At 38.3% G+C, this 27,975-nt stretch overlaps 3 protein-coding genes and 1 non-coding gene across 6 annotated transcripts in view; 2 read left to right on the top strand and 2 right to left on the bottom strand.

Annotated features, from left to right (window-relative positions):
* LOC112559110 (dihydropyrimidinase-like) overlaps positions 1-292 on the bottom strand; it is a 55,686-nt gene extending 55,394 nt beyond the window's left edge. For 2 of the 3 annotated variants that reach the window (XM_025230058.1, XM_025230059.1), the window contains exon 1: positions 62-290. The gene's annotated coding sequence lies outside the window, so the exon portion shown is untranslated. Of the gene's footprint in view, positions 1-61 lie in introns of all 3 variants that reach the window. The other variant, XM_025230061.1, reaches the window with a different exon arrangement.
* A 5,825-nt stretch (positions 293-6,117) lies between these two features.
* On the top strand, positions 6,118-8,037 carry LOC112560435 (60S ribosomal protein L15-like). Its single transcript, XM_025232300.1, has 4 exons — positions 6,118-6,184; positions 6,882-7,058; positions 7,219-7,355; positions 7,696-8,037. Exons 2-4 carry the CDS (start codon positions 6,887-6,889, stop codon positions 7,999-8,001), a joined length of 615 nt encoding a protein of 204 aa, XP_025088085.1. The 5' UTR covers positions 6,118-6,184; positions 6,882-6,886; the 3' UTR covers positions 8,002-8,037.
* Positions 8,038-9,977: 1,940 nt separating this feature from the next.
* On the bottom strand, positions 9,978-10,049 carry Trnaq-uug. Its single transcript has one exon. It is a non-coding gene; the product is annotated as a tRNA-Gln (tRNA).
* An 89-nt stretch (positions 10,050-10,138) lies between these two features.
* Positions 10,139-27,651, top strand: LOC112558887. Its single transcript, XM_025229632.1, is given in 11 exon segments — positions 10,139-10,317; positions 11,566-11,857; positions 14,086-14,244; positions 18,005-18,141; positions 18,494-18,916; positions 18,919-19,504; positions 19,507-19,905; positions 20,951-21,057; positions 21,452-21,736; positions 22,127-22,399; positions 22,612-27,651. Coding segments are annotated over 10 exon segments (2,745 nt in total). The 5' UTR covers positions 10,139-10,317; positions 11,566-11,655; the 3' UTR covers positions 22,786-27,651.
* Positions 27,652-27,975: the final 324 nt, after the last annotated feature.

The raw sequence follows: 27,975 nt of genomic DNA, 5'->3' as shown, positions 1-27,975 counted from the left end.
CCACACATCCAAACTAACCGTTCACACCAACAAACGCTCATAACGGGTTTTGTCCACTGACCTTGGCTTCAGGTGAGTTTTACACACATTTACGGGGAGGGCCTGCGGTCTATTCCTGGCACTGGCCGTGATGGAGACAGCGTGGCCCCGCTGTGTGTTGTGGATACAGACTTGCTAGCAGACAGACCGAGCAGGGACGGTAACCATCCTACTCCACAACAGTGCTGACCCAACGGCTCGCTAGCTACAGACGCGCAATTCAGTACTTCTTCCCCTCCCTTCGATTCGCAGCAGCAGCAGCAGCCGGGCCGCTGACAATCCAGGTTGCGGGGCCCAGTTCCAGAGGCGGCAGGCTGGATGGAGGGAGGGCTTGAGAGGAGCGGGGAGGGCGGGAAAAAAGACGGGACGGTGGGCGGGGGAGAAGAGATCGGTGGAGGACGGAGGGAAGGAGGAAAAAGAGAGGGTGGGTAGGGTTGTTAGAATAATCTATGACGCGAGGCAGCAGGCGCTATACTTTCTCGAGCATCACCACGCGCGGTTGTGCGGCGCGACGGGCAAGTCGTGCACACAGTAAATTGGAGATGTCAAACGCGAAATTAGGGACTGGGGGCATTGTTTTCTCTCGTTTGGAAGACTTTGAAAGCTATCCTGACACGTACCATTCACCCCCGTCTTCCACGGTGGGCTGGTGTGCATCATCTTAATTTTTAATCATATAACCAACACAGGATGGCTACCTGACCCAGAAACATATTCATGTATACAAAAGTGAATAATGTTATTTCAAACCTCCCTTCGGCAAATATATGTCAGAAAAATATGTTAATGGGGTTTCAAAAGTTAACACTCTTTCCCTCCCCAATCATACGTGTCCATAAATGTAAAAAAAAAAAAAAAGTATATGCACTGCTCGATAAAAAAAGAGATTGATATATCATGACACAAATCTTAAAAGTGCCGCCAGCGAGGATAGCATCGATCCTGTATTGTATCACAACTCCCACCCCATCTCCGCCGTGTACTGCTGTGTTTTCCTTTACACGTGGCATGTAGCAAACAAATCGACAAATACTTTGGAGGCTGAACACGATATGGGCGCTGGGGCTGTAGCTAGGCTTCTTTTGTCGTCAAACACTGGTAGGCTGGATACAAGACACCGGAAGAGTATTAGCCAGGCAAATCTTCGCTCTGTGCTCACTCAGCCATGCTCCTTCCCCTTTCCCCTCTTCCCTCATCTCCCTCCCCATCTCCCTTCACTTCACTTCTAAGTCGGCGCCGCGAGCATCTATAGTTGGAAACATGTATCTCGCTCGTTAGGATGACTGGCAAGGAATCTTCGAGAAGTTTTTGAACAGAAGGGCGAAGATGAATACACAACGGAAGATATTTGCACGTAATACAAAATATAGATTTTTATTTGATTGTTTATCTGTGTATCGGTTCATTAATAATAAAATCTGTTTTCGTCTGATACTTCTAGCTTTAATTACGTTGCAAAATCACCAACTTTAATATGTTTTGGTTTATAACCATTTTTTGTGGATAAGTACGTCACATGAAAAAAACTGTAAATTACATGTGAATATTGTGTGTATATATATATATCTTAAAAGTGAATATATTCATATCTAATTTACAGTTCTTTCTTGTTTTCTACACGTACTTACCCAGAAAAAAGGCTATGCTTATGAAAGCTTTTTCATTTGTAAATGTTAACAAAATCTTCTTGAAACAAATCTTTTTTTAAAAAGATAAGATAAATACATTTTTAATAATTACGTTTCATTCACCTAATACGTGTGCATACATTAGACACGATCACACGATCAAATGTAATTGAAAACCCGCTCTCACCACTTCCTCGCAAATACTTAACAGACTTCCTTGTATTCCTTATATTACTTTGACACCACTCCCCTTTCTGAAAGACACAATAAGTCATAGACTGCTTCAAGCAAAACTACCAAAAGATATTCACCATTGTGAACTCACGATGTGTACGTGCGTGCTTGTGTGTGTGTGTTTGGGCTACACAATGAGGTTGTCTTGTAATAAATGCATGATCATTTGTTTCTTTGTTTGTTTGCTTGATTTGTTTTTGTTTTTTTTTTTTAATCTGCCCATTAGGTGCCGTGATTCTTATTCTTCCTGCCTCCCCCTCTTTTTTCGGCCTTTCGCCCTCTACGTGCGGTTTTCATCTACAGAATCACACTAAGTTCCACTTTACCAGCACCCTACTCCTCCCAAAGATTCCCACGGTGCAAATTCTCACGAAGCACGAAGCACAGATAAGCTCTTCCTTCAAAGCAAAGAGTAAAACATATGTTATAAGTAGAGCTTTCAAACAGTTCGCGTGCCACCTCAACATTCCTTCTGAGACACTCCCATTTACGTCAGAAAACTGTTTCTTTGCTCTTTCTCTCTCTCTGACAGACGGATGGCAAGCAGCAGAGAGAGAAGTGGCAGGGTGGATGGAATAGCGGGTTAACCTCCGTTCTCAACGTCTTGTCAGTTTCATTATCATTCCAAGACATCACGAAAGAAGCCAAGACAAGTCAGCACTAGAACTGGAGGAGGATGTGCAGGGGAAGAAAAAAAAATCTAGTTTTCGAGTGAATGATGAGAAATCTCGCTTTATCTCGTATGTAAGAGGGAGCGGCTGCGAGAACTATCGAAACGTGTCCCAGTCCGCACGAAATACTGGGTGCTTTTGATAGAATTGTGTGGGGATGTAGTTCTAGATATATAAAAAATAAATAAACGTGTTTTTAAAATATGGGATTGCTGGGAAAAGATGAGTAAACTTGTGCTGGCAGCCGCACCCTGCCCCACTACAAGTGCCGCTCATTCTAAGGGGACGTAATCCAGAAGAGACGTAACTCCGACATTTTGTCACCATGACCCCAGACAGATCTTGTCTTTCCTTAATTAAAGTGCGATTTCTTGTGGGGTTATTTTGGGAGTTGGTTTAAAAGTGTGTAAGCAACATGCCAAGTGCGAGGCCATAGAACGATTGCACGATCTGGTTTTGTTTCTTAACAGCAGGTCACAATTTTTAAGGTATGATCTTTAACTTTTTCAATTTCCTTTCACAAAATGTGTCAGTTAACCAGATGTAAGTGTGGGATTACGGGCAGGAAAATATTTTTTTAAATATTAGACACGGGTAAGACAGCTCAGCCTGAAAGCTTACATGATCAGTTACTTAATACAGACAGACGCGCGCTCACTTTTTGTTGTTTTTTTTTTTACGAACACATTTTTTCCATTCTCCTCTCTCACTCCATCCCCTGCTACAAGCTTGTCTGTCGTGTACATCCCTCGTTTCTCCAGCAGAAAAAAAAATCAGCTGCCTCATTGTCTTACGATAAGAATCCTGGAAGAACAAGGTCGTTCTTGACTCAGCATGAGGTGAGAGGTTTGTCTGGTGCACGTTTCCTTAACTGTTCTGTGTGCCCGTTGCGAGAACCGGGCATTGCGTCATGTTAGCAGTGAAAAGTGATCACGAAAGTCCCTAGGGATGTAGGGAACTGCAAGACTACCGGAACTGTCTTGAACCGTAGCCTGCTATCATGCTATACCCTTTATGATACTATAATATTATGTTACTATCAGCCGCTATCCCACTACCCGCTTTACCCATCGGTTCATGGAGTCAGTACATTCATGCATATGATTCACCTAGCCGAGTCACAGCTAGAGTCTGGTAACACTAATTTCGATAGCTATTGTCTTTTTTTGTCACAAAAAATGACTCAGTCAGGTGTAAGTCATGTGATCATCACACTTAGTCTTGTTTCTGAGTCACTGACTCCCAGTGACCTAAGCTTTCTGTCATCATCTCCTGTCCTGTCATCATCCCCAAACCGAGACCTTTTGAGCTTTCCTTTTCATCTAGTTCAGGTTGTTCGAGTCCAAGACTATTTTCCTCTTTCACAGATGGCCCTAAACAAGAAGACTTCCACTCCAGACTATTCCAGTGACATAACTCAATCTCACACCTGCCTTATGTCTGCTGCCGTTTTACATCTGACAGCCACCCGCACAAGCTGCGTGACTCGGGTGTATATGCATCTCGAATCTTTCCTCCACAGTTCCACGCGAATTCACGGGAGTGTAATGCAAATTCGTGGTGAGTCAAAGCCGTTTACTACACCACTTACCCTCTGACATCGGCCAGGACAACGGGTTCTGAACCCTGACTGAAATAAGCCTGTTTACTGTGGAGACAAAATCGGCTTACAAGCACACGATCAGCTTTGACTTGATCTATCAGGAAATTTCCCGGGTGTGTATTAAACTAATTAGTGACTGAACCTATCGCGATCGAGTCTCTTTAGCTGAGGATGCGTATTAAACTCTACAGTCAGCTTTAAAATGGAGTTTGTGAAGAGCTCCGATCCTCAGCTAACGAGAGATCAGTTTTGACTAGAAATAATTCCAGAAGTGTTCTCTTGCCCACAGTCTAGTTATGAGCATGGGTGACTGACAGTATTCCATGTCTCAATGCCCCTGATCGTCTTTAACACCCATTGTTCTTAAAAGCACAAGGTGACAGGGGATAGAAAGACGGGCAAGGAGAGACCACTCACTTGGCCCGCTCGCTCGTAAAATATCGACCCTTGCTCGCACCAAGCAACTCTCGGTCCAGTCCGCGGTGGTGCGGTCAAGCTTATCTCACCGATGACTAACCGTTACCGATGCCGCCAGCAAGCCGCCTGGCATGGCAACATGGGGGATACCGAAAAAGGAAGCGGGCGCGAAATAACCACCGGCAAAAATGGCGCGGAGTATCGATCACTTTGTCCGGCGCCAGCAGCCAGAATGCAGATTCTGCACCTACTTTCCTATCAGCGAATATATCCTCGGCATTGCTTGCTAGTGCTCAACTCTCCTTTTGTTCGGCAGGCCACATGCAAACTTAAAATGGTTTTGCGGTGTTTATAACGCAGATGTGTGCATGGTACATTAGTGTACGTGGAAAGTGTGTATGCGTGTGGTGGGAGGGGGGATTTCTCAAAGAAGGAGGGATGCAAGAGCAGATAAGAAAGGCATGAAGCGTCGCAGAATTATATTTCTAAAGGATATAGCCATGTGTGGCTGATTAGTACGATCTTGCCTGTTTATCGTTTCGTGCAATAGTTATGAATGTTTCTCTAGCCTTTCAAGACTCCCCAGCTGAATATAGTTAAGGCAGGCTGGAACAAAATGTCAGATAAGCGTAAAAACAACTCCAAAAAGGTATAAATACAAACAGATTATCAACATGCACGCGGTGTTTCATAAAAGACCAGAAATGTATATCCTAAAATCAGTTTAAGAAAAATTATAATGTGAATTTGTGACTTCTTTGAAGAAGATAGTGAAATATTCTCAAAAAATTTCAATTATTTTTGGAATTAATTAAAGTATTATAATAATTAGATCGGCGAAATTTAGGGGATGAAAAAGGCAGCTTAAAGTAATTATATCAAGTCTGCGCTCTGAACAGACAAGATTTAAAAAAAAAGAATGGTAGGTAAAAAAAAAAAAGGACGTCAGCGAGGATAAAAGCTCCTTCTAAAGTCGACCATTGCCCCTGTTTGCAAGTTGGTATCATTTTAGACTTGACTGTAAACAACGTGTTGAAATATTTATTGTGCTTAGACAAATACTAGTTTTTAGAAATGTGGTACAGGTGAGTAAGTAAACTATTCATTTTGAAAGGCAAAATTACTAAAATAATTACTCTGTATATCTGCATTAAATAAAAAAATTATATACCATCATTACATAGACAGTTTGTGTGTAAAATATAATGATATTTTTTAAAAGTGAAGCTAGAAGATAAGGTAATAACTTAAAAAACTTTGCGTACATTAATGCAGAAGAAACGCATCCTCGTACCATGTACCAAGAGAGATAACTTCTTTTTCGACAACACCAAATGCTGAATAAGCCAAGCACCTCACTCTAAAAGCATATGATAAAATCAACGCAAGATACTTATAATGAAAATAAGTTTGTGAAGATTTCTTAGGGATAAGTTATTAAGATGAAACAAACGACTAAGGCAAAAGAAAATTAAAACAGTATAGACAGAAAAAAAGTGTCGGTTTAATAAGGGGAGAAGGGGAGATAAAGCAATCAGCCCAGACCGGAAGCCCGCTTACTACTTCCTTTTTCATCTTTGTTGCAGGGCAAGGTGAGTGGCAGTGGGGAATATCGTCTCTCAAATCTAAAACATCCACTGTTATTTGATAAAGTACACAAATACTCAGTGGTATTTAGATTTGACTGACACTTTATAAGCTTTTTGTCTGTATATTAGAACTGCTTGTCGTGATATTTTCAGACAATCTTGTATATACATCATACTTATTCCCGTCAAGTATCTTACCATGCACGGTTAACCCGAGGTACCTCAGAGAATAGATTTTTATTATAAAAAGAATGCTGAATCGAATCACTTGAATGCTTTTATAGTAATATGCTGTATAGTTGTATGGATTGAAGAAATCACTGTGTAATTTGTGCCTACAATTTAGGTATACATAACCCCCAAGTCGCAGGAGCAAAGCGTGACTTTGCATTCAGCATATTTTTTAATGTTAGCTTTACATCAACGTTAATATTATCGTGTTTTCAATTTTTTTTTTTTCTTTGGTGACTATAATCCCACCGATTTAGCAAAAATATGATGAACACAATTGTTGTGGGTTAAGTGGTCAGGAGTAAAAATTGCAGCAGAAATTGCTTGTCACGTTTGATTTTAGGGATAGTCACTGATGTAAAGCTGATTGCTGTCAGCTATGATTCATAACAAAAACTTGAAAGGCGACCACTAATAGCACATTACAACGATAAATGTGATGTAATTATAGTTTATTCATTTTTAACAGACATCATGGGAGCCTACAAATACATGCAAGAACTCTGGCGCAAAAAGCAGAGCGATGTGATGCGCTTTCTGCTGCGCGTCCGTTGCTGGCAATACCGTCAGCTGAGTGCTGTGCACCGTGCCCCTCGCCCAACTCGACCAGACAAGGCACGCCGACTTGGTTACAGAGCAAAACAAGGTAAAACATGTAACAAATTGTGATGGCATGTTAAGGAATTTAAAATTCTCTAACTAAATAATTGATTCAAATAACAAGATTGTGTGAAGATGCTGTTATTTTGAGTTGTCAACATGGTTAAGAAGTTGATGTTAATTTTACACACTGTTGTTTGTTTTAGGATATGTCATCTACAGAGTGCGTGTTCGCCGTGGTGGCCGTAAACGTCCAGTGCCCAAAGGTTGCACTTATGGTAAACCTGTAACCCATGGTGTCAACCAGCTGAAATTTGCACGCTCACTTCGAAGTGTTGCAGAGGTAAATTTGAGATCTGGTTTGTTTTGTTTTTTTTTAGGGGGGTTGATAATACCAAATGGTGAAGGGTGACTTGTATAAGACAAATCTGACCATTGGATAAAGGATATAAGTTTCAGCTTTTATGTTGTATCACTCAGTTGCTTTTTACAATTTTAAACTGATAAAGAGTGCAAAAAGCTCATTAAATGTGGATTAGTCCTTTTTTAACAGCTATTGGGATGTCCAACTAAGGTGATACAGATGTAGACTAGTTTTTCTTGTAAACTTTTTTTTTTTATTTTAGCAATTGCTCATAATGCAGTAGTGCCTGTCTTGATCCAGACTGTTGATCTGTTTTCAGGAACGAGTCGGTCGTCGTTGTGGGGGTCTCCGAGTTCTAAATTCATATTGGGTTTGTGAAGATTCAACCTACAAGTTTTTTGAGGTAATTCTTGTTGACCCCTTCCACAAGACCATCCGCCGTGATCCTCAAGCTAACTGGATATGCAAGCCAGTACACAAGCACCGTGAGATGCGTGGCCTTACATCGGCTGGGAAATCTTCACGTGGTCTCGGCAAGGGTCACTTGTTCAACAAGACCAAGGGTGGCTCTCGGCGCGCCTACTGGAAGAAGCAAAATTCCCTCAGTCTGCGTCGCAAACGTTAATCTTTATTTTAATAAAATACTGTTGGGCAATTGGAATTGTGACTTGTTGATTTGTGAGTGAATGATGAATGTCTCTTGAAATTGCTTTTTATATATATTTAAAAGCTTTTTGGGGCTAATCTTACAAACTTATGCTTTTATTTTTGCATGCAAATGACCTTACCTAGCTGTAAAAGAAATTAAAAAATTACTCTTGAATAAAGTTATAACAGTGCGGATATCAAGCTTAAAAAAATCGAAGTAAAATTTAGTGCTGTCCTTTCAGAAAATACACAGGCTGGGTACTGATTCCTTGAGTGTAAATGCTGATGGAAGGCCTGCTGCATGAAAAATAAGCCTAGGATTTTGATGAGGAGGTGGTTTGATGCTCTGATTTGTGTGATTATGCAAGTGCTATTGTATAAATATCGTTTGAGGAGCTAGAAATCCATTATTTGACAAACTTTTGAGATTTCAAATACAATGATCAACTTTACTGGTCCCAGTGGGCAATTTAAACATGGGAAGGTGCTCTAAGTTAAAAACAGGTGCAGCTTCAAGATGTACAGCAGCGCGGCAAATTTTAGATATACCATTAAACAACTTGCATAAAGAATGATCATGTGTGCATGACATCCCACTGACACTTCATCTGCGGTTAAGTAGATGGCACAAACAATTCAGGTGTCTGTTACTTTTGCATATTGGCATGGAATAGCATTTACTGAGCTTAGTAATTTAAATTCTCTCGTTAGTACATGTTCAAGCATAGGCTAAATGCATGAAGCTTTCCTAACTGTTGACCACAAAAGCTAAATCCCTCTGACACCAACTATCTTACAAGAGATGTGAACAATGCTGTTCCTATCACGGACAGAGCGATTGCAAAACCAGCATACAAATGATAAGGATAAATGGCTGGTAGAAGTGGCCTAAGATTGCTTGACTAACTGAAAAACTATTGAGAAAATGAAGGTGCATTCTATGTTGGTCATGTTTAACAATGTGTTCGGTGTTTAAATTCCATTTGAGCTGGCAATCAAAATCTTTTATTCTCCTGAAGTCTATCTTTACTTCTTTGTTTACATTTAACTCCAGAAAGTTCTTGTCGCACCACTGTACAAAATTTGTTAAGGCATTACCATGATCTTTCTCATGTTCCTGCAAAAGAGTTAACAGTGCAGTGTCATCAGAGAACTTAACAGGGAAGATGTTCTCTGTAATTCCTCAGCTGTCTGTGTACATGATAAACAATAGGGTGATAGACAACAGCTTTGTGGGGAACCAGTGCTTGTAACAACAATATCAGAATAATTATATACACCCTCTGTTGTCTGCAAGTAAAAAATCCACTATTGAACCCTTTAAAGGTGGACAAAATGCTCCTCTTCCATAAACATCACTCCTAGCACCCTTTCCCACCATGCTAGTCCTTTTTCACACCTTTTTGTAATATGTTACTCTCAGCTCTAGTTATTGGTTCTTTGCGTTTTTTGTATTTGATTTTATTCTACTTTAGTACTGTTTATTCTTTTATAGTCTCAAATGTTTTTTGTTTTCCTGTCCCTCATATTATCCATGTTATGTGCTAAGTGCATACTCCTTAGAAGTGTGAGTACGCACTTTACAAATTTTGCATTTATTATCATGTGAGTTAACTAGTCTGGGTACCAGACAGAAACTGCTGCAATTTGTGATGACCAAAAATATGACATACTACTAGACCCAGAATATGTAATTTTCCTTTTTAATCTTAGAAAGTTAGAAATAAGGGGTTATCAAATGTTGATAGTTCATTGAAGATGTGTCTTGCAGTGTACCAATTCAAAAAAATTGCAGGTTTAAAAAAACCAAATGGTATATTTCAGTTCAGTGTGATGAGACTGAACTTGCAACACACTTGAAAATATACATATGTAAAAATTTTTGGTGTTCTTTTGGGTAAGTTTTGCAATAAAACATATTTCATATACAGGATAAAAATTCCAAACAAAAAGAGGTCCCACCGAGATTTGAACTCGGATCGCTGGATTCAAAGTCCAGAGTGCTAACCATTACACCATGGGACCAGTTGAGGATAAGAGCACAAATAAATGTATATAAGAATGATCTATAACGTCTTTTTCTCTCCTACCCGCCAACCCTCAACCCGGTTGAGTGAGTTTGAGCAAACAGTACGCGGATGTTCCCCTTGGTCGATGACAGCTTTGATCGATAGTAAACAGCTTATCTTAACTTCTCTTTTTGTTTTTTTGGAATAACATATAAACAATACTGAGATGCAATAATGACAGTGCATGGATTCAACTCAAGGAAGTTAAACGACTCGACATTTTGGTGAGTTCACATTAAAAAGCTCGATCGGACCCTGTTATCGAATAAATGAGTCGATCGTTCTAGACGCGTAGGCGTCACGCTCTCACTCATTGAATGTGTTTCCTGGCAGCCTCGTTGCATAGAGCAGTGCCTGGCACGTATACAGTGTAAGGAAGTGCACGGTACGCTTATTAACATTCGTTAACCGTAACACATTTTTTCCCTCGCTTCACTTCGTAAAATAATCGCTGTTTCGATCGAGCGTGGGTCCAGCGAGTGAAAAATATTATTTTTGTTTATAGCTCGATCTCACTTGTAACTATCTATATAATGCATTATATTTGCTTATAGCTATATATCTCACTCGATCGCGTCTATATATAATTCATACATGTATTTGTATATAACTCTCACTGATCGTTTCTATATTTCATTATATGATTTTAGTCACATATATATATATCCTGTTGGTCTATTAATAATTATTATTCATATTCAAGTATTTTTGATAAAGGGTTTGGATAAGGATATATATACACATTCAGGCCATCTTACGTGTGCAAAAAAAAAAATAAAATAATAATAATAAATAAAATAAATTTTAAAAAAAAGGAAATCAAGCTACATAATATTCGGTTCAAAATATGTAACGCGTACAGGTTACATAATTTGAACTGCTTTTGTCCTTAGCATGCGAGCGCACAAAGAGAAAGAGAGGCAACATCACACACAAGAACAACAAAAATCCAATTAAGTTCAGCAAGCAATCTCTCATATCACAACTGTCTTGATCAGATTCTAGCTGTCACTGATCGGTTTTTGGCCGGTCACGCATACAGATAGAAACCATTTGTATATGTTATGCCTGCCTAGGTCTATAGCCCATGTAAATCGATCACTTAGTCATATATATATATACTCGTATACTATAGAGATGCTGTCTTGGAAAAGAGGCACTGAATTCAGTCTATAACCTTCAGAATATACATGAAGGAGATGTGCATAGACGATGGTTTGGAAGGTGTCGATGAAATCGAGATGTAACGAAATGTACTAGACCACAGGAATGCACATCTGAAATGTTAAATATTTGTTTATACATTTTTTTATATAATGTGTTTCCAATTTTCTCATCTTAAAGCTACATCATCAAATCTTTTAGTGCACTTTCTGTCATGGCTAATTCGTCTTTTGAACTGGTAGAAAGCATTTTTGTTCACCGTCTGCATCTTTGTGGTGACCTCATCTCTTCCTGACACTTCCTTCCAGACGCTAGCGCCCCTGCCTTCAAAATGGAGCGGGCCAGCAGTGGGGCCCTCCCTGGGCCTGGATCAATAGCACAGCAGTGAGTGGTCCAACATGGAGTTCCATGGATGGCAGCAGTGTCAGAGGAAAGAGACGGCCAGCTTGGGGACATTGGCACTTCTGCCACCTTCGTGGGACACAATTTCAGCCATCTATCATGAAGTGGTGAAATTTGTCAGCAAGTTTCCTTACAAGAAACGACTGGTGCTTTACTTCGCGTATCGCGGCACCACAGTCAAGCTTGATCTGGGAGATGGTAAGTTACCTGATGGAGCTAGAGAACTAGAGGATGCCCTTCTCTTTGAATGTCAGCGCAAACGCACCGAATCAGACAACCGTTATACCCGTTTTGAGGATGTTCCCCTCCCTAAAAAATCTGCATCGTCCGCATCTAGGCAAACTTGCCTGTGTGTATCACTTCCATCTTGACCCCCATCTCTTGTTATTATTATTTGAGCCCAGCCCCTCTTTACTGTTTCTAAACCGCGGCTTCTGTTTACTGTTGTTGTTGTGTGGTGGCGAGAAGGCCGTGTGCCCGCGTGCCGCAATGATAATGCTGCTAAGCATAATCACGGTGCGTTTGCGATGGGCGGCGTTGAGTCAGTTCGCTGCCTGTTAACACCGTTACAATCATTTCACCTCACTGGTGCTGCCTCTGTGCATCTTGCAAACTTCCAGGAATGAAAATTATGTTTGCATTTCTCGTTTCCACTTTTTTCTCATCGAAGGATCCAGAGTAGCTGAGTCTGGAATTGGTTTCCGCAAATACAATTGCTCAGCTCAGCAGCTTGGTTTTATGATAACGTAAACAACGCACTTAGATGAAGGAATGTTGTTATAACACCCAAACTGTCCACCATTTCTTCGGTTTGATAGATGGTTTTTGTTCAGCGTTAATAAGTTGATAATAATAGCATCAGATTACATGCATGAGCAGCTCAGATGGGAGAATCGCACCGATGTGAAAGGAAATATCATCATTGCGATCGTAGTCGTCGCAAGGTACCAAATAATTTCACTGTGTGTGTGTTTATTGTGTAAACAATGCAGATGATGAATTATGGGTCATGTAACAGTACACATCAGACCATGATTGCTAGGACAGTAGCACAGGGTACGTGAACATTTCATGTTGTAAAATCATTATGCTGATCTCATGCATCCTATGATGACCTCGTCCAGATTTATCTTAAGTAAATGTAAATCACATGTAAATGTAATATAAAGATGCAAATCACCCTTGATTCGTGCACAATGAGAGGCAGGGATGTAGTTGATGTTTGTAAGCATTTTGCTGTGTAAGGTAACACTGTAGATATAAGGTTTTGTTTTAATGCTTCAACATGTATATATGTGTTGTATATGTGTTTTATTTTAAATTAGGCTTTATCAATGACCCATAAGTAAAGACACCTTTAAAATATACCTTTCACAATTGTGTTTTTTGTTGCATGTGGTATAAAATGACTTCTTAATTTTCTAGAAAAAATATTTTTGGGGATAGCTAGGTGCAGTCAGTACATTTCTGAGCTAATAACAGTGCTAGAATTCTCATCTTGGTCAGCAGCATAAACTTAAACATATAAGTCCAAAGCCAGTATGGTACAGTAATTCTTTATCAGATTTAATCACGTATGAAGCAGTTTTATATTATGGGATTTTTCATTGGTAGGAAATGAAGGCTAAGAATTTTTTTTAATAGCAATAGTTTGAAGTTATCCACTGATAACAGAAAATAATCAATGTTTTGCACAGACTGACAGCTGATAGCTGCAACAGATGTTCATTGTCCCACTTGCGTTAGTTCACTTACAAGTGTAGCACGTCATTCCCTGGCCAGAACATGAGCGGTGAATAGGTTTGTGAAATATTGTCAAGTAAGACAACTAAACTTACACATCATTAACAGAAATGAAATTCCTTGGGAGGCAAAGAGTCAGTTTCACATGGTGGCTAGCAGGTGAAGTTTTCATATTTTTCTCTGAATTGTGTTTTTAAAAGGTCAAAATGTTTAAGTTATTACATTGACATTATAGAATGGCATGGCTATAACATATTACTTCAAGTAGAATATTGCCACATAGGTTGGCAGCTATGCATCCTGCAGTTCTATTCTCAACTGCATTAAACTGCTCCCCTACCTTTTTTTCTGTGTGTTAGTGGGAAAGATGTTTCTAGACTAGGATGGAGAGTTTTGGTGAAAGACATTATCTGTACATACTCAACTATGCAAACTCAGTAAGCATGTGTGAGAGACTTGTGTGCATGTGATAAAAAATGAGTATAATGTACATAAAGTATATAAATAAGCACACATATGATTTAGATACATGATGAGTACAAGATAGGTACATGTACTTCTGTTTTTTTGTTTTGTTTGTTGGTTTTCTTGGTGGAGGGTAGGGGGTGTTGTTTTAAAGGCCTGCATAATTCATAGAAAAATAGATGCCTTTGACCGTTTGGCCTTTTTATTTTGCATTTCAGTGAAGGCAGCAGGAGTGGTGTGTATACTGAGCCTTGGAGTGGGTCTAGGAACACTACTGATACATCGTCTATACCAGCAGTATATCCGGCCTTTCCTATATAAGGACCAGGACGGTTCAGACAAAGCTAGTTCCAGTGACCAGAAGATTTTAGTTGTGAGTATGCAGAACTTAATGTTCCAGAAATATATGATGCATGCAATAATAATGAAAGTTGCTAACATTATGTTTAAAGAAAGACTTAGTCTCTTGAAGACATGTTGGTAAAAGGCATATATGAAGGGTCCCTTTGCCTAATTGTAAATGGTTCTCTATATCAAGAGCATGACATGTGGAAAGCAGATCCCAACCCTCTCATTCTCTTTTATGCTTCCAAATAAATAAGGTTCCCATGACTACTGGATGGGCAGGGGAAATGTTGAACTCACTGAAGTAATAAGCCTTGAACCTGAAAAGAGATTAAAAATTTCTGCATGCTAGAGAATAGCTCTTCATGCTAAAAACAATCCCCTTAGACAAAATTGTAGAGGTTTTTATTTTTCAAACCCTGAGTGCACTGAGGTTGACTTAAACACAATGGAAATCAGTCAACGCTCATAATTTGGTGAGTTATGAAGTGAAGTGGATCGCTTGATTTGACCAATGTGCTACAGGACACCAGTCTCTTTGCCTCATACGCATATTCAAACCAGTATTACGAAGTATGCTGTCATACACTGTAGTGTATTGCTGTACTATAAAAAGAGGCTGGAAAGGGCCTTCCTGATAGACTGAATAGCTGTGATGAGATTCATGAGAAGGCATGTTGACAGTGTTCTCACTGCAAACAAGCTATTTCCTGCTGTGTGCTGAAAGAGGAAACTTCAAACATCAACAGAGATGGGATGTGTGTTCTCACAAAACACTGGTGTAAATATTTATTAGTTTGGGTTTTGATTTTTTTTTTTAACTTAAAAGTATCTACTTGCCAGTTAAATATTTACTACACATTTAGTAATACTGTGTACAATAATAATATTAGTATTTTGCTAGCAGTATTGTGTAACCAGCTTAAATATGGTGCACAACTTTGCATCAGTTATGAAAAATATATTTTTTAATTTTTGGGTGTTCTGATAGGTGTCAGAATTTATCATTGTGCTGATGTACAATGTACCAAAAAATTATTAACAACATGAGACAACAGAAGGGAGGAAATGATGATGACTTATAGTCTAAGATGCAGGAGCTTTTGGGGAAGTTACAGTCCTCCAGTCTGTTCAAGCAGCTTTGCTGTCACATTAGCTGGTAAAGTGTACGCCATGAGTGGCCTCCACTGTGTTGTGTATCGATATTTCCCCCAGACCTGAGTACAATGCCTCAAGGCCGCTGTGAGGGGCACAGAGCCTGCCAATGATTGCTTGGTGTGCATGAATGACTCACAACCATGCAGTCACTCCTTCAGCTTTGTGAATGCAGCTGCTGTCCATTTTATTCCTAGCATGCCCCCAGTAATGTGAGAGAAATGATGTTTCTTGGATGAAACTCTTAGACAAAGGAAGAGTTCATTGCAGCATTTCTATGAGAAGTGTCATTTAGGATACATAGGCTTAACTGTTGACAGATGAAGTGCAAACAGAAATGCATTGAACATCTCATTGAAAACATAATTGCTTTATTGAAATCTTTGTTGTGGATCACTTCCTCACTTTTTGCTGTTAATTTAAACTTTTTTTTAAGTATTTCATGAGCAGAATATTTTTACAGAATATTTAGTTCACGAGATTTGACACATCGCAAGTCCTTGTCTTCTTTCTGAAAGGATTGTAGTCATTATTTGCAGACCAGGCCATATTTGTTTTAGAAACTTTAAGTATATATCTTCCTTTGACCAATGTCTGTAGTATGTAAAATTTCAAACATAAATGCTGTTTTGTTTCTTCTGTTCTCGTTTACTCAAGTGTATTCTGTGGGGCTGCCATTTCATTTTGCTGTAGTTTCTTATTATTCTGTTTCCATAGTGAGATAGCAGGATACTTTGTCTATGACTCTTTAGGAAACCTGCCTGGCAGTGTATGCATCAGTCTACTCTACCTTCTCACAAATCCAGTTGTTCTAGGATGCAAAATTGCAAGTCTTCCATGCAAACTGTGGTTCAGTGAAAGGAGATTGTAACTGTAATAAATCTTCTGTTCCAGGGAAGGTTATACGATCATATTTTCTGCCCTTGCTGATTATTTCTGCCAGTATCGAAAGTATTGCATTTGGGAAGTGAATTAAATCCAGAATGTTGTTTTTGACAGCACTTCTCAAGTGCTTTTACGTTTTTGGTAATACTGCTGCAAATGTTATACACTATTCACAGAAAGAGGACAAATTGCTGATGACACTTTGTACACAGATACTCCTAATTAACGTATGATCCCAGCTCCTGTTGATGCTTTATCCATGTAGAATTCATGCTGTTGACCGCTTTCTGAACATGGTGATGTTTGTCAAAAGAGCATCTTAAAAAGGTGGAATGTTCAGACACATTTTGGAAAACATTTACCTTGCACTAAGTAAGCTTTACCTAGTCCTTAATGAAAAAAAAGAATTAAACCATCATGCCTGCACTAAACCTTTACCAGAACAGTGGTGTTGTGTCTTTCCATTGTTAGCAGGCACTGAATATTTGGGTCTCACTCAGTCCTATTTTCAATAAATTAAGGAAGCAGGGTGTTAGGGATGGTTCAAGTGCCATGATTTACAATGTCCAACAGAAGTGGGGTTTCCTTACTGTGTTCGTCCTTGTTCAAACTGCTCAAGAGCCATCGTTTGGGTTGTTTTGTCTGGCAGACATAGTATAGCTGGTTAAACCGCGAACGTAAATACACCAGTGAGTCGTTCGACAGCTGTTGACACGCACCTGTAATTTATACACGGATAGTAGGTAGACGTTGATAGACGTTGTGGCGCACACTGCGTGACACGGACCTCCAGTGAAGACTCATTCGGTCATGGCGATATACGTCTTTGTAAATAAAACACCGTCATGCCATGTGATCGTTGTTGTTGACTCCACTCGCTACCTGACCTCGTTTGCTCTGTGCGTGGCCAATAAAGTCACTGACACCGGGCACCGACATGTTGATGATGACATAGATGACTGGACACCCGACATAAAGTCACCCCGCCCACACGTTTGGCGCTGATAGCAATTAAGTGGTCTGTCGGGCAATACCTGTCCTGTTGAGCTACCCTCCCCTCCCATCCCCAACCACCACGACCACGTCCGAAAAATCCCGTTGAAAGGGTTTCAGTGGCTTTCACAACAAAATGTTTTCGTCCCGTGCAGTGGAGGAAGCGAAACTAGTTAGTGAATAGCTGTCATGACACTGTATAATTACCCTTTCAAAAAAATTTTAAGTTAAAAATTCTCTCACCGTTAACTCAACTTCAGCTTTTACACACGCGCGCACGTGCAAGGCACATGCTCTCTTCTCTCTTTTCTTACAAACCGAGGAGATTACAAGTATCACCTAGACTGCTGATCAAACAGCGGTGGGCGTGAATGCTCTCCTGTGTCTGCGGAACTTTTTTTTTTTTTTAGGTCTGAACTCATAGTTAATTTTCTCCTCATTAAAATAAACTAACAACTTGGATTGTTTGTTTTACCTTGCCCCGATGCTACCTATAGCTGTCACGGGTAGGTCAAGGTGTCTTACCTTCAGGAGCGGCCCTAATGAGTCACTGCTCTGAGTTATCAGGACCTTCGTCATGTGAAGATTATCTGCGTTTTCATTCCCTTGTGACAAGTGGTAAAATCCACGTGAGACCGAAGTGTACTTTCTGTGGTTGGGAAACCACATGACTTTTATAAGCCACCACAACTGGTGCAGTCATTCGAAAATCTTGTCCAGCATAAGTTGGGTTCTCCTATTTTGAATCTCACTTTTGAGTCACCAGAGATTGTTATTGTAGGACAGTAATGTTGCTGTTTGAGTTTAAAAGAAAGTTTGAGAAGAAAATTAATATTACTACATCAGTGTGTTCTCTCTACATTGGATTCAGGTATCATGGATTTCCAGGCTGTAAGGTCAGTTACCTGCTAATATAAAATGTGTATTTCATGGTCAATAACAAGGTCAATAGATTTAGTTTGAAATGAACAGGTTTATGCATGGGTGATATAGATACCTTTAATACTGTACCAAAGACTTGGTCTTTCATGTACCGTTTTCAGGAAAAACATTTATTCAAATCTGCTTCTATTTTTATATACTTAAATCATTGTAAAGTGCCTTTAAACACCATTTATACACAGATGTTCACATTCACATACGTCATACACAACAGAAGTATAATGTCACAAAACTTGTTTTAAAAATCCACACAAATTTTCAATGCAAGCAGCAATATGATTCATGCGTTATATCTTTTACATACAGGATTCCTCTGACAGTGCTGTCGATGGCGCCATGGGCAACAACTCCAGTGGAAAGACTCCTTCAGTATTCTACTCACGCGAATATGGAGTCGCGCTTGGGGGTAAAGGTTTACCATCACAAAGACAGGCACAGCCCACAGCCGATTTCACTCGACTTCGTAGACATGGTACTCGGCCAAAACCCCAGCGAAAACACTTACCTGAAAGGGACATACATGAGCAAAATCCCACGGAGCTGAATCCCTCTCTTTATGAAGCGAACATTCGAGATTCCTTTTACTCAACTGCAGAGTCAGGATTTGAGACTCTGCCAGAGTGTGTTGAGGAAGAGAATGATGAAAGTCTCAGTCAGTCATTACAGGAGAACTTCTCTGCATCCTCTCTGAAAGAGCGAAATGAAAGGTACTTCTCCGCTAAAACTGCTGATCATTGGGTTCGAGTCCTTCAGCTGGCAGAAAGTCCTGCGTCAATATAGCTCATGAGAAGAGTTCTGAAGGCCTCAGCTATCATTCTTCTCAGGTTCAAAAACTTGATGCATCATTATCACCTCAAAAATCTTCCAGATCGTCTCCGATGCATTCAGGCAGCAGAGTCCCTGACCCACACTTGTTGACTGTCAGGAGACACCATGGCTGCCCACGGAGCGATGACTTTGACTATGACCAATCTTTGGATGCATCAGAATCAATCTGCAGCTTTAACAGCAGTTTGGAGGACTGGAGCTGTGATGATGAAGACAGAGATGGCCGATCTCCTGTGTTGCATGGCCACTTGGGAATGTCAGACACTCACTTCCGGCAATCACTTATGCAGCGCATTCAAGAGTGGTCTTCTTTTGCTGAGAAGTATGGAAAGTCACGGTCTCCCACACCAGATCCAGGCTTACAACAACGATACATAAGGCGCAGTCGCAGTCTGGACCGTCATCTGGGTGAACCGGCATTTGTTGCAGACCTAGACATGCCTTCATCTGAAGCAATTAAAGTCGAAGACACAACCACCAAGAACTTGGAAACTTAGAGACAGAACTGCATGATATTCAGGATGAATTTGAGTCCATTACTTCCAAACTTCATGAACTTATAGAACGTGGCAATGGAAACTCAACTGAACAGCCACAAGCAAAAGTCAGCCTAGCCCATAATCACCCTCATCATCATTCTAGACCTCACCAGAACTCTGTGTATCATAGGACCAGAACAAAATGGGAGCGATTACCAAGTGCTCCTAGGTCAGACTCTAGTAGAAGTTCTCGTGCCAGTAGCGTTGATTTCAGCTGGGACTGCGGCGAGATAGGAGCTGGAGGGGATGAACATGTAAATGCTGATGGATCATCTGTACGACATACAGTAGATGAGATGGGTGACCATCTGGCATCATCAGCAAAGGATGAGAAGCTGCCTGCGTCAGAAGGTATCTCAAACATTATTGTGATCAAATGAAATATTTTTTCACTTTAATCATATACAAAATTATATCTTTAAAAAATCATTTGAAATTAAGGTTTACAGTCAACAGGTTTTTTGACTTAAAGAATTCTTGAAAGAACTCTGCACTTTAAAAAAACATGATGAGAATTCCTTATACTAGGCACATGTTTTAATTTCATAATTTTCCTATTGTAATGATACAGTATATATCTACATTTTAGTACTTTTCATAACTTGTGTAAAGATATTAGTTTGAACATGCCTTTGTTATCAGCTGATTGGGTGGGTATGGGTAAATTTGTTTATAAAAATCACTTGACATAAGGTGACTGCAAAATGGTTCACTTATGTTAAAGTGAAAGCTGTCTGTATAATGTCCATATAATGGATTCACAGGAAAATGTGTAAGCTTAGAGATTTTAGGTGAATGCATCACAACTTAAAGACAAAGTTTCCACAGAAATTAGGATTAGTAGGAGAGGATTCATATGTACATGTGAGAAAAATTGAATTGACCAAAGTAATTTTTTTAAAACACATTTTTTTAATCATTTTTATTTTTTGAGTAAGTCTTAAATGCTGGTGGTAGCTGCAGTGGTTATGATTTTTTAGAATGTTTTTCCTGAGAAAAAATACACAAATAATCCATGTATTATTCTGGTTCCCTTTATCACCAGAGAAACTCATTTACTGGCTTTCTCTTAGTAATATTTGCTTGTGTGTGTGTGTGAGAGAGAGAGAATCAGTGCATATGAATATCTCAGAGGATGTTGATGACAGTGTAATATTATTACTCACAAAATAATGTTTTGCTTATTTAATCCTATGGTGTTTGTTGAGAATTATATACGAGCATGAAACCTAGACCAGCACTCAGAGTGTAATATCTTCTGACGATGTACATATGCCTTATAGGAGGAATGTGATACGTTGTTGCTAACTTTTTCTTTAAAAATTTGACTTTCATTTAATACAAACTTGAAAATGTTTATTAACAGTTAATTAAAAGTTTGTTTATGGTTTTTCAGATATCTCTGAAGATGGGATTGTGAATGTAGGGGAAATAGCTAACCTTATCGACTATGCAAATCAAGAATGGAAAGGCCAAACAAAGAACACCGAAACAATAAAACAGGTGAGGGAATCTACTTCTAGCAGTTAGATAACAGAAACACCAGAAGGGTCAGTTAAATCACTGCTCGCTACTACAGCTGTTCTATAGCAGCTAGGAAAGTTAAGTCCCTAAGTGGTAACAATATTCAAGTGTTAAAAAAAAATTCATGTTTTTGGTTACCAAGCTTATTATTCAAATAATGCTGTTTTCGCTTGGGCAGTTGCGCTTTAGGAACTCAAATGATGCCTGTCAAATCTGGAATTTCATTGAGGACATGAATGTTCTAATTTCTTTGGGAAAAATTAATTAATTTAATATTTATATAAAGCAGTTTGCAAATGTGTATCATGTCATTTGTGTTTAATATTTGTAGGTTATGTTGTTTAAATGAAAAAAAATTTTTTCATGAACACAGGGATATCTGGCGATACCTGAATTATTTGGTTGCCAAAATCTACGAAGGATAAGGGGAGACAACTACTGTGCGCTGCGGAGCACGTTGTATCAGGTGCTAGTGGGAGGTCACAAGGTAACTCAGCGCTGGCCCGGCCTCATTTCAATTATTGACTGCTTACATACGCTCAACGCAGACCAAAACTCCGGTCTTCAGATTTGGAATTTTGGAAATCGTCTGAAGTGGGACAAAGATGAAGATAGGTTTTCACTGATCTGCAAGTGTGTTCTCACTTTATATGCTACAGTGAGTATTTCACATTAGTTTTCTAGCTCTAATTACTTGTATTTCTTTTAACATTGCACTTTTGAACAGCTGAAATTGAAATAAAGGACATATCCCTCCCCCTTCGCCTTGAAGAGAAACTTGACATGACTGCACTTTCAAGACCAGTGGGAGCTCCTTGATAAATGTTTCTCACAATCAATTCTTTGACGTAATTTGTTCCTTTTCATGACAGAGAAGGAGAAAATATTCAACAGGAGAAATTTCACCAAAAAGGGGCAGGTTATTTATGACTGATACTACTTGTTACCCTTCATTTTCAGTATATTCACACTCTAAAAATCATATAATTTTACACTTTTTCAGGAATTATTTGCGTTTAGTTTATCTACCTTTTTTTCTTTTTGGAAGGTTGAGGAAATAAGTGCCTTGCCTTCACAAGATATGCGCGAGTACCGCACGTTCAGCCTACTGAATGGTTCTCAACAATTTGATGTGGAGCTGATGGAGGGAATGAAGTTGATGATGCTCTTGTACATGGCAGACATTCAGAAACAAATTGCTGAAGAGGCAGAGGTCCCTTTGTTTGCCTGGCTGCTCTTTGCACGAGATACATCAAGCAATGTTGTTGACTTTGTAAAACATCATCTCAATCCTATTGGGGATTCAGCAGGAATGGATCAGGTTTGTAGAGAATAGGAAAGAACCTATAATATTTTGCTTTGCTATATGGTTTGCAGACTTTTTCATGCAAGCAGAACCATTTGGGATATTTTTATTTGCAGTTAACATTCCATGTAGGTAAAATCTACAAATTACATTCTTTCATAATTATAAATTAACATGCATAAATATTGTTTGGTAAGGAAGATATATAAATATATGATTATGCACAGGTGGAGATGTGCCTCCTTGGACACTGTCTGGGGGTGAAATTGCGAGTAGCTCGACTGTACCACCATGGACAGGAAGATTTTGATTGTTGCTTCCCTGATGATACACCTGCTGTCTGGCCATCAGTTTGCTTGCTAACAGAAGATGACCGCCACTACAATGTCCCTGTGCCGTGAATTGGGTACTGCGAAGTTCATGTCAGGCCATCTTTTCAGTTTTAGCCAACATTACAATGTGCCTGTCATTGCACTTTCCTGCAAGGTTAATTTTCCAGTCGTATAGAACACTAGCGTAGTGTGCATGCTGCTTTGCAAAGTGTGTGGTGAGATGTAACTGGCCATGATATGCATAGAACTTAAAGTCTGGATTCAGGGACTTGGGTGCAATCAGAGTATATTCTTCCACAACTGTTCTGCGCCAAGAAGCAGTAGGACTGCCTCCATGCATCTCAAGCTTTGACTATCGAATGATATCCTTGGGTATGTGAGGAGTCTCCTCCATATTAGCAAAGATGATTGCTCATCTGGTGTGAGTAGCAGTGTATGCAGAATGACTCAGTCAGCTAGCCAAGTAATGCAGACTCTGGAAGACTATGAGCTTGTGGACCTATGGGACTCTATTTTAAGTGTCAGGCAGTTGTGTATACAATGGTCAGTCTCAGCTGTTATTTATTAGTGTGCTTGGTTACAGAAAATGATGATGATAATAGTAATGCGTTCTGAAAGCAGAAATAATGAAATAATTAAAGTGGTATTGTTGGTGAGCACAGTTGGCATGGTGGATATGTGGTGTTGGATGCACAATAGCTACTTAGAGGTCATGCAGTATGATGGACTCTGATTATTTTTATGAGTGTTAACTTGTACAAATGTTTTGGTGCCAAATGATAAATACCTGGCTAAAGAGATACATTTTATTTTATTTGCCTGGGATAAACTAGGTAAATATTAACTGCTCAACAAAGAACACAGAAGTGAGGCCGGTCAGGATGGAAAACTAATTCTTTGTCTTTGCTTAGTTTTTTCCATGTAAAGTAATAGAATGATAGAGAATATAAGTCAAAGATTCCAGAGTGAAATGTAATTTTAATTAGTTTAATGGATTAGATTGGGGCAAAATTTTTTTTTTCGTCTAATAAACTTAAGACTGCTGCATGTTGAATGGGAAAGATTTATTTCCCTTGCAGAGTTGTTGCAGAAATGACTAGTGAATTGCCTGTCAGATATTTTCAAGCATTTTTTTAACATTTACTTTTTGAGCATTGACAAGAACGCTGGAGAGTATATAGTTTTAACAAGAGTGTTTTGTGTGTCCCATAAAAATCTTAGCATATTCCTTTAACTCTTTTACAGGTGAGTCAAGCATCATTCATCAAAACAAAAACAAAAAAAAAAATGAAAACATACTTGCCAGATGAGCAAGAAACTTCATGTAAAGAGTTTAGGGCCTTCTTATTCAGACACATTTGCTGATATGTTTTGCAAATTTTTACATGCTTGTCATTTAGAAAATATGTATTGGCCAGACAGTCACATATTTGACAATATATTCCTGGTTCAGAAGGCCCTCGAGGAAAAACTAAGTGTGCTAATCTGTGATAGAACACCCCACCCCCACCCTTCCCTTCATGTCCTTTATGGACCACTGTGGTGTGAATTTTTTATAGAATTTTTAAAGTCACCTTATTTATGGAACTCCACATTAACAGAGAAGTTTCTTTTTATTTAGGATAAGTTCATTATTTATTCTAGCAATGTCCAGTTTACATCATCATGGTGTTGGTGTGAATAGAATTTTTTTAACTATGGTGATAAATTTTATAATATATTTAGAGCATAGTTTAAAATAACTCGATAAGGTGGGGAAAAAAATGGGAAGTGGATTCTTTTAACCATTGTAAAAACATGAGTCATGAAAACAGAAGAAAACTTCATTAACTGTCCATTAAATGTGCATCAGTTGTATTTTTATCAAAGTAGTAATGAAGACTAAAGGATAGACCTTTATACATTTTCCAAACTTTGTTGAAAGATGTGTGTTTGTATGTGTGTTCATGCACAAATTCAGTTATTGAACTAGCTGGTCATGTTTCAAAATATCTTTAAATGAAAACAGAACAATTTTAACTTTTTTTCCTTTTCACAGGGTCATTGGTGATTAAAAACATTTTAAAAATATTTTATAATGTGTCATGCAAAAGACTCTTCATTGGAGTTATGTTGATTGAATCTACAGCTTCATTCCACTTAATCTTACACCAAAGCTCCATTGCCTCTTTTCATGGCTTGATAGTAAAAAAAAATATTAACAAATAGAATATCATGAAATTTTATTTTAGAGCAATTTTTACTTTTAAATTGCTTTGTAGATGCTAGAGCTTATTAGGGCTTTTGCAAATACTATTTTTTATATAATAGATTTAATCTTTTTTCATTATTCTACGTCACAGCTTATACTAAGCTTAGTTTTAGATATGCTTTCTTCAGGTGTAGGAAGCTAATACACAATGAAAAGTTGACTTTAACTAGTTTTTTATATAATATATATATTTATAACGTTTTTTGTTGAGTACAAAATCTTATAATTCGAGGAATGTCACTTTTGTCTGTGCTGTAGTGCTATTTGCAACTCTATATTTCAATGCAAAAGTCATTTTTTACTTTTTACTTTCTGTAGATTTATTTGACAACTCCTTGCTCTTTCAAGATTTTTGCACATTTCGCTGTCTGTTGTAGACGCAGCAGACATTTTTCTTGCAAGAGCACTATATATGGGAGAGTGCATTTTGTATTTTTTGGGGTTATTTTTTGTTTGTTTGTTTGTTTTTGTTGAGAAACCAGATGTCTCAAAGGCTCATTTTTACTTGCACATTTCTCTATGCACATTATAAAAAGAACATTTAGCAATTATTCTCCACATATGATATTCTTCTACTGAAAAGAGAATGTACAACTGAACGTGACTACCTTCCCTCCAACCCTGTCAACATAGGGTGTATGTTTATATATTTTAGTAATTTTTTAATGTAGTGTTATGTTGAAAATGAGCAAGCTGAGAGTATTACCTGCATTTATCTGTTCAGTGGGTTTTCTGGCACCTTTTTTGTTGGCAATTTAGTTCCTTTGACATAAAGATAAGGAACATTTCTGTCCGTGATTAGCAACTTTCTGCACAAAGTATTATTAGTTATCAGTGAAGACATTTTCACACGTCATTAAAGTTTCCTTTGTTAATTTAAAATAAAACTTAAGTGAAGAGTAGCAGAAGTTTGTTAAAGTGTGGCTGGAAATGTTAAGCATTGTATCATTAAATCGAAGATCTGAAAATTATTCAAAACCTTGTGGCACTTTGTTTCCAAAATTTTCTTTAACAAAAAATGGCGACTGGAAACAGCATGATGCTAATACCAGGCTTTTAATGCATTTATATCACACTCGTGGAATGACAAAGAACATGAATTGGTGCCAAAGAAAAAATATATCCTTTACACAAAAAGATTGTATTCAGAAATTTAGAAACACATAGAAAAGCCAAAATGAAGAACAAAGGAGAGGTTTAATATCTATAAATTACTCCTAAAGTGGAAAACATAAAAATGTACAGTGGTAATAGCCAGTTGTTAATTCAACAATGATTGCATGTGAAAGCTTGTATAACTTATACTATAAGCCAGAAATTATAGAAGTGCAATTCAGCAAACTGCAAAGTGGCAGTTTTCTACATCTTGTGTTTTGGGATTTCCTTGCAGATTTTCTTATAAACTTTGCAAGGGTTGTCCTGTGTCTATCTGATATCAAACAGCCTGGTATTTATTTGTTTTAGTCATCTAAAAAGTATGTCTCATGCTTCTGTGATAGCTCAGGTTTGTTTGCTTGTTGTGCTGAGGACTTGTTTTTGACAGACTTTGAGAGCTGCAAAGAGAATTCACATTTGTTATGAGAACTGACCTATAAGTGCTACAGTATTTTAGAGATCCCCGGTCTCTCATGATGTGTATGTTTTATGTCTGTAGAACACATGATGCATTTAATCGTATAACTGGTTGCTTTCCCATAGGTGTTTGAAACTATTTGAGATTTAAGCAGTTTGTCAATATGTGAAAACTGTACAAACATTTAAAATCTGGAAACTGGACTGTAAATTAATGATGAAGATATTCATGGGTTTTTTTCCTTGCAGTAAGCTATTTTATCAGGTGCTGTTGCTGTCAATACTTGATATTATTTATAAGTTATAGATGAGCAGATGTGTTATTCAAATATAAATAATGCCAAACATGTAAATCAAGACCAGACCTTGTTCATACAAAATGATTGCAGATTCCAAGACTTGTTTCAGTAAAAATGGTTGGTCCACTGGGTAATTGTCTTTCTGTTAGTATCCTTTAGAACTTGTTCTCACCAGACCTCTTTAGTGTCTTTTGTGCAGGTCATTTTGCTTGTCGGATTTGCTCAGGGGCAAGTATTTGATATTTGGGACTTCATGTTGATCAGTGTTGTAACTTCAAGTTTTTTTATTGTCCAAAGCTCCAGAGGATTCAGCTGATCTGATTGACATACTATCAATATTTGAACTCAAATGATCTTCCTCCAGAACCTTGTAAGTGAAAATAATGGACTGTCCAGATTACCTTAGCAACCAACCTTCCCTCCCCACCCTGGAAAAAGAAGTAATAAAACGAAATAAAAGGACATGAACAGAAAAATATGATGGTGTATCAAGAACGTGTTATTTATGCAATGTGTTATTTTAAAGATTTTCTATTTTTAAAGGGCTGATCTTTAGCGAAACTTTTTTTTTACAGTAAACAGCATTAACATCAAAATGCTGTGACTGTATTATGTTTATCTAAAATTATTTATTTTGAGTTATTTTATGTCTTGTGTTCCAAAACCTTTTTTTATAGGAGATGCTAGGTGTGAACAGATAAATGGCACCCACCCAACCCATCTCAGGTTATGGAACAATGCAACTGATGTTTTTCAATACATATGTGTGTGCATATATATGCATATACATATGCATGCATGCTTGGAGAGAAAGACAAAGTCTTGAAGAGTTGTTTATTTTCCACCCTATCCACAATGTTTTATAATTAAAGATATGCCTACATTTTAAAAACTAAACAACACATATTTTAGCAATACATATGAATAAGATTTCTAAATAATCTACAGAGAGCAATACTGTTACTGCTTCCATAAGTAGCACCTGTCTGATTGAGCAAGTGAAAATGTTCTGGCTACAGACTTAATGGTAAGAAAATATTATTAGAACATTTGGGAAAAGAGACATTTTTTTTACAATGCAGCTGCAGTACAAATGTGATGTGTATTTAAATATCTTTTTTATTTATAGATAGAATG

This window comes from Pomacea canaliculata, linkage group LG3 (genome assembly GCF_003073045.1).
Source record: "Pomacea canaliculata isolate SZHN2017 linkage group LG3, ASM307304v1, whole genome shotgun sequence".
In the NCBI taxonomy this organism is placed as follows: Eukaryota; Metazoa; Mollusca; class Gastropoda; order Architaenioglossa; family Ampullariidae; genus Pomacea; species Pomacea canaliculata.
This window is presented reverse-complemented; position numbering and strand designations above follow the sequence as displayed.

Bases quoted from the DNA above. Each gene is read 5' to 3' on its own strand.
- LOC112560435 (XM_025232300.1), top strand. From the start codon at position 6,887: ATGGGAGCCTACAAATACATGCAAGAACTCTGGCGCAAAAAGCAGAGC. The intron at 7,059-7,218 runs GTAAAACATGTA...TGTTTGTTTTAG, and splicing joins TGGTTACAGAGCAAAACAAG to GATATGTCATCTACAGAGTG. The intron at 7,356-7,695 runs GTAAATTTGAGA...ATCTGTTTTCAG, and splicing joins CACTTCGAAGTGTTGCAGAG to GAACGAGTCGGTCGTCGTTG.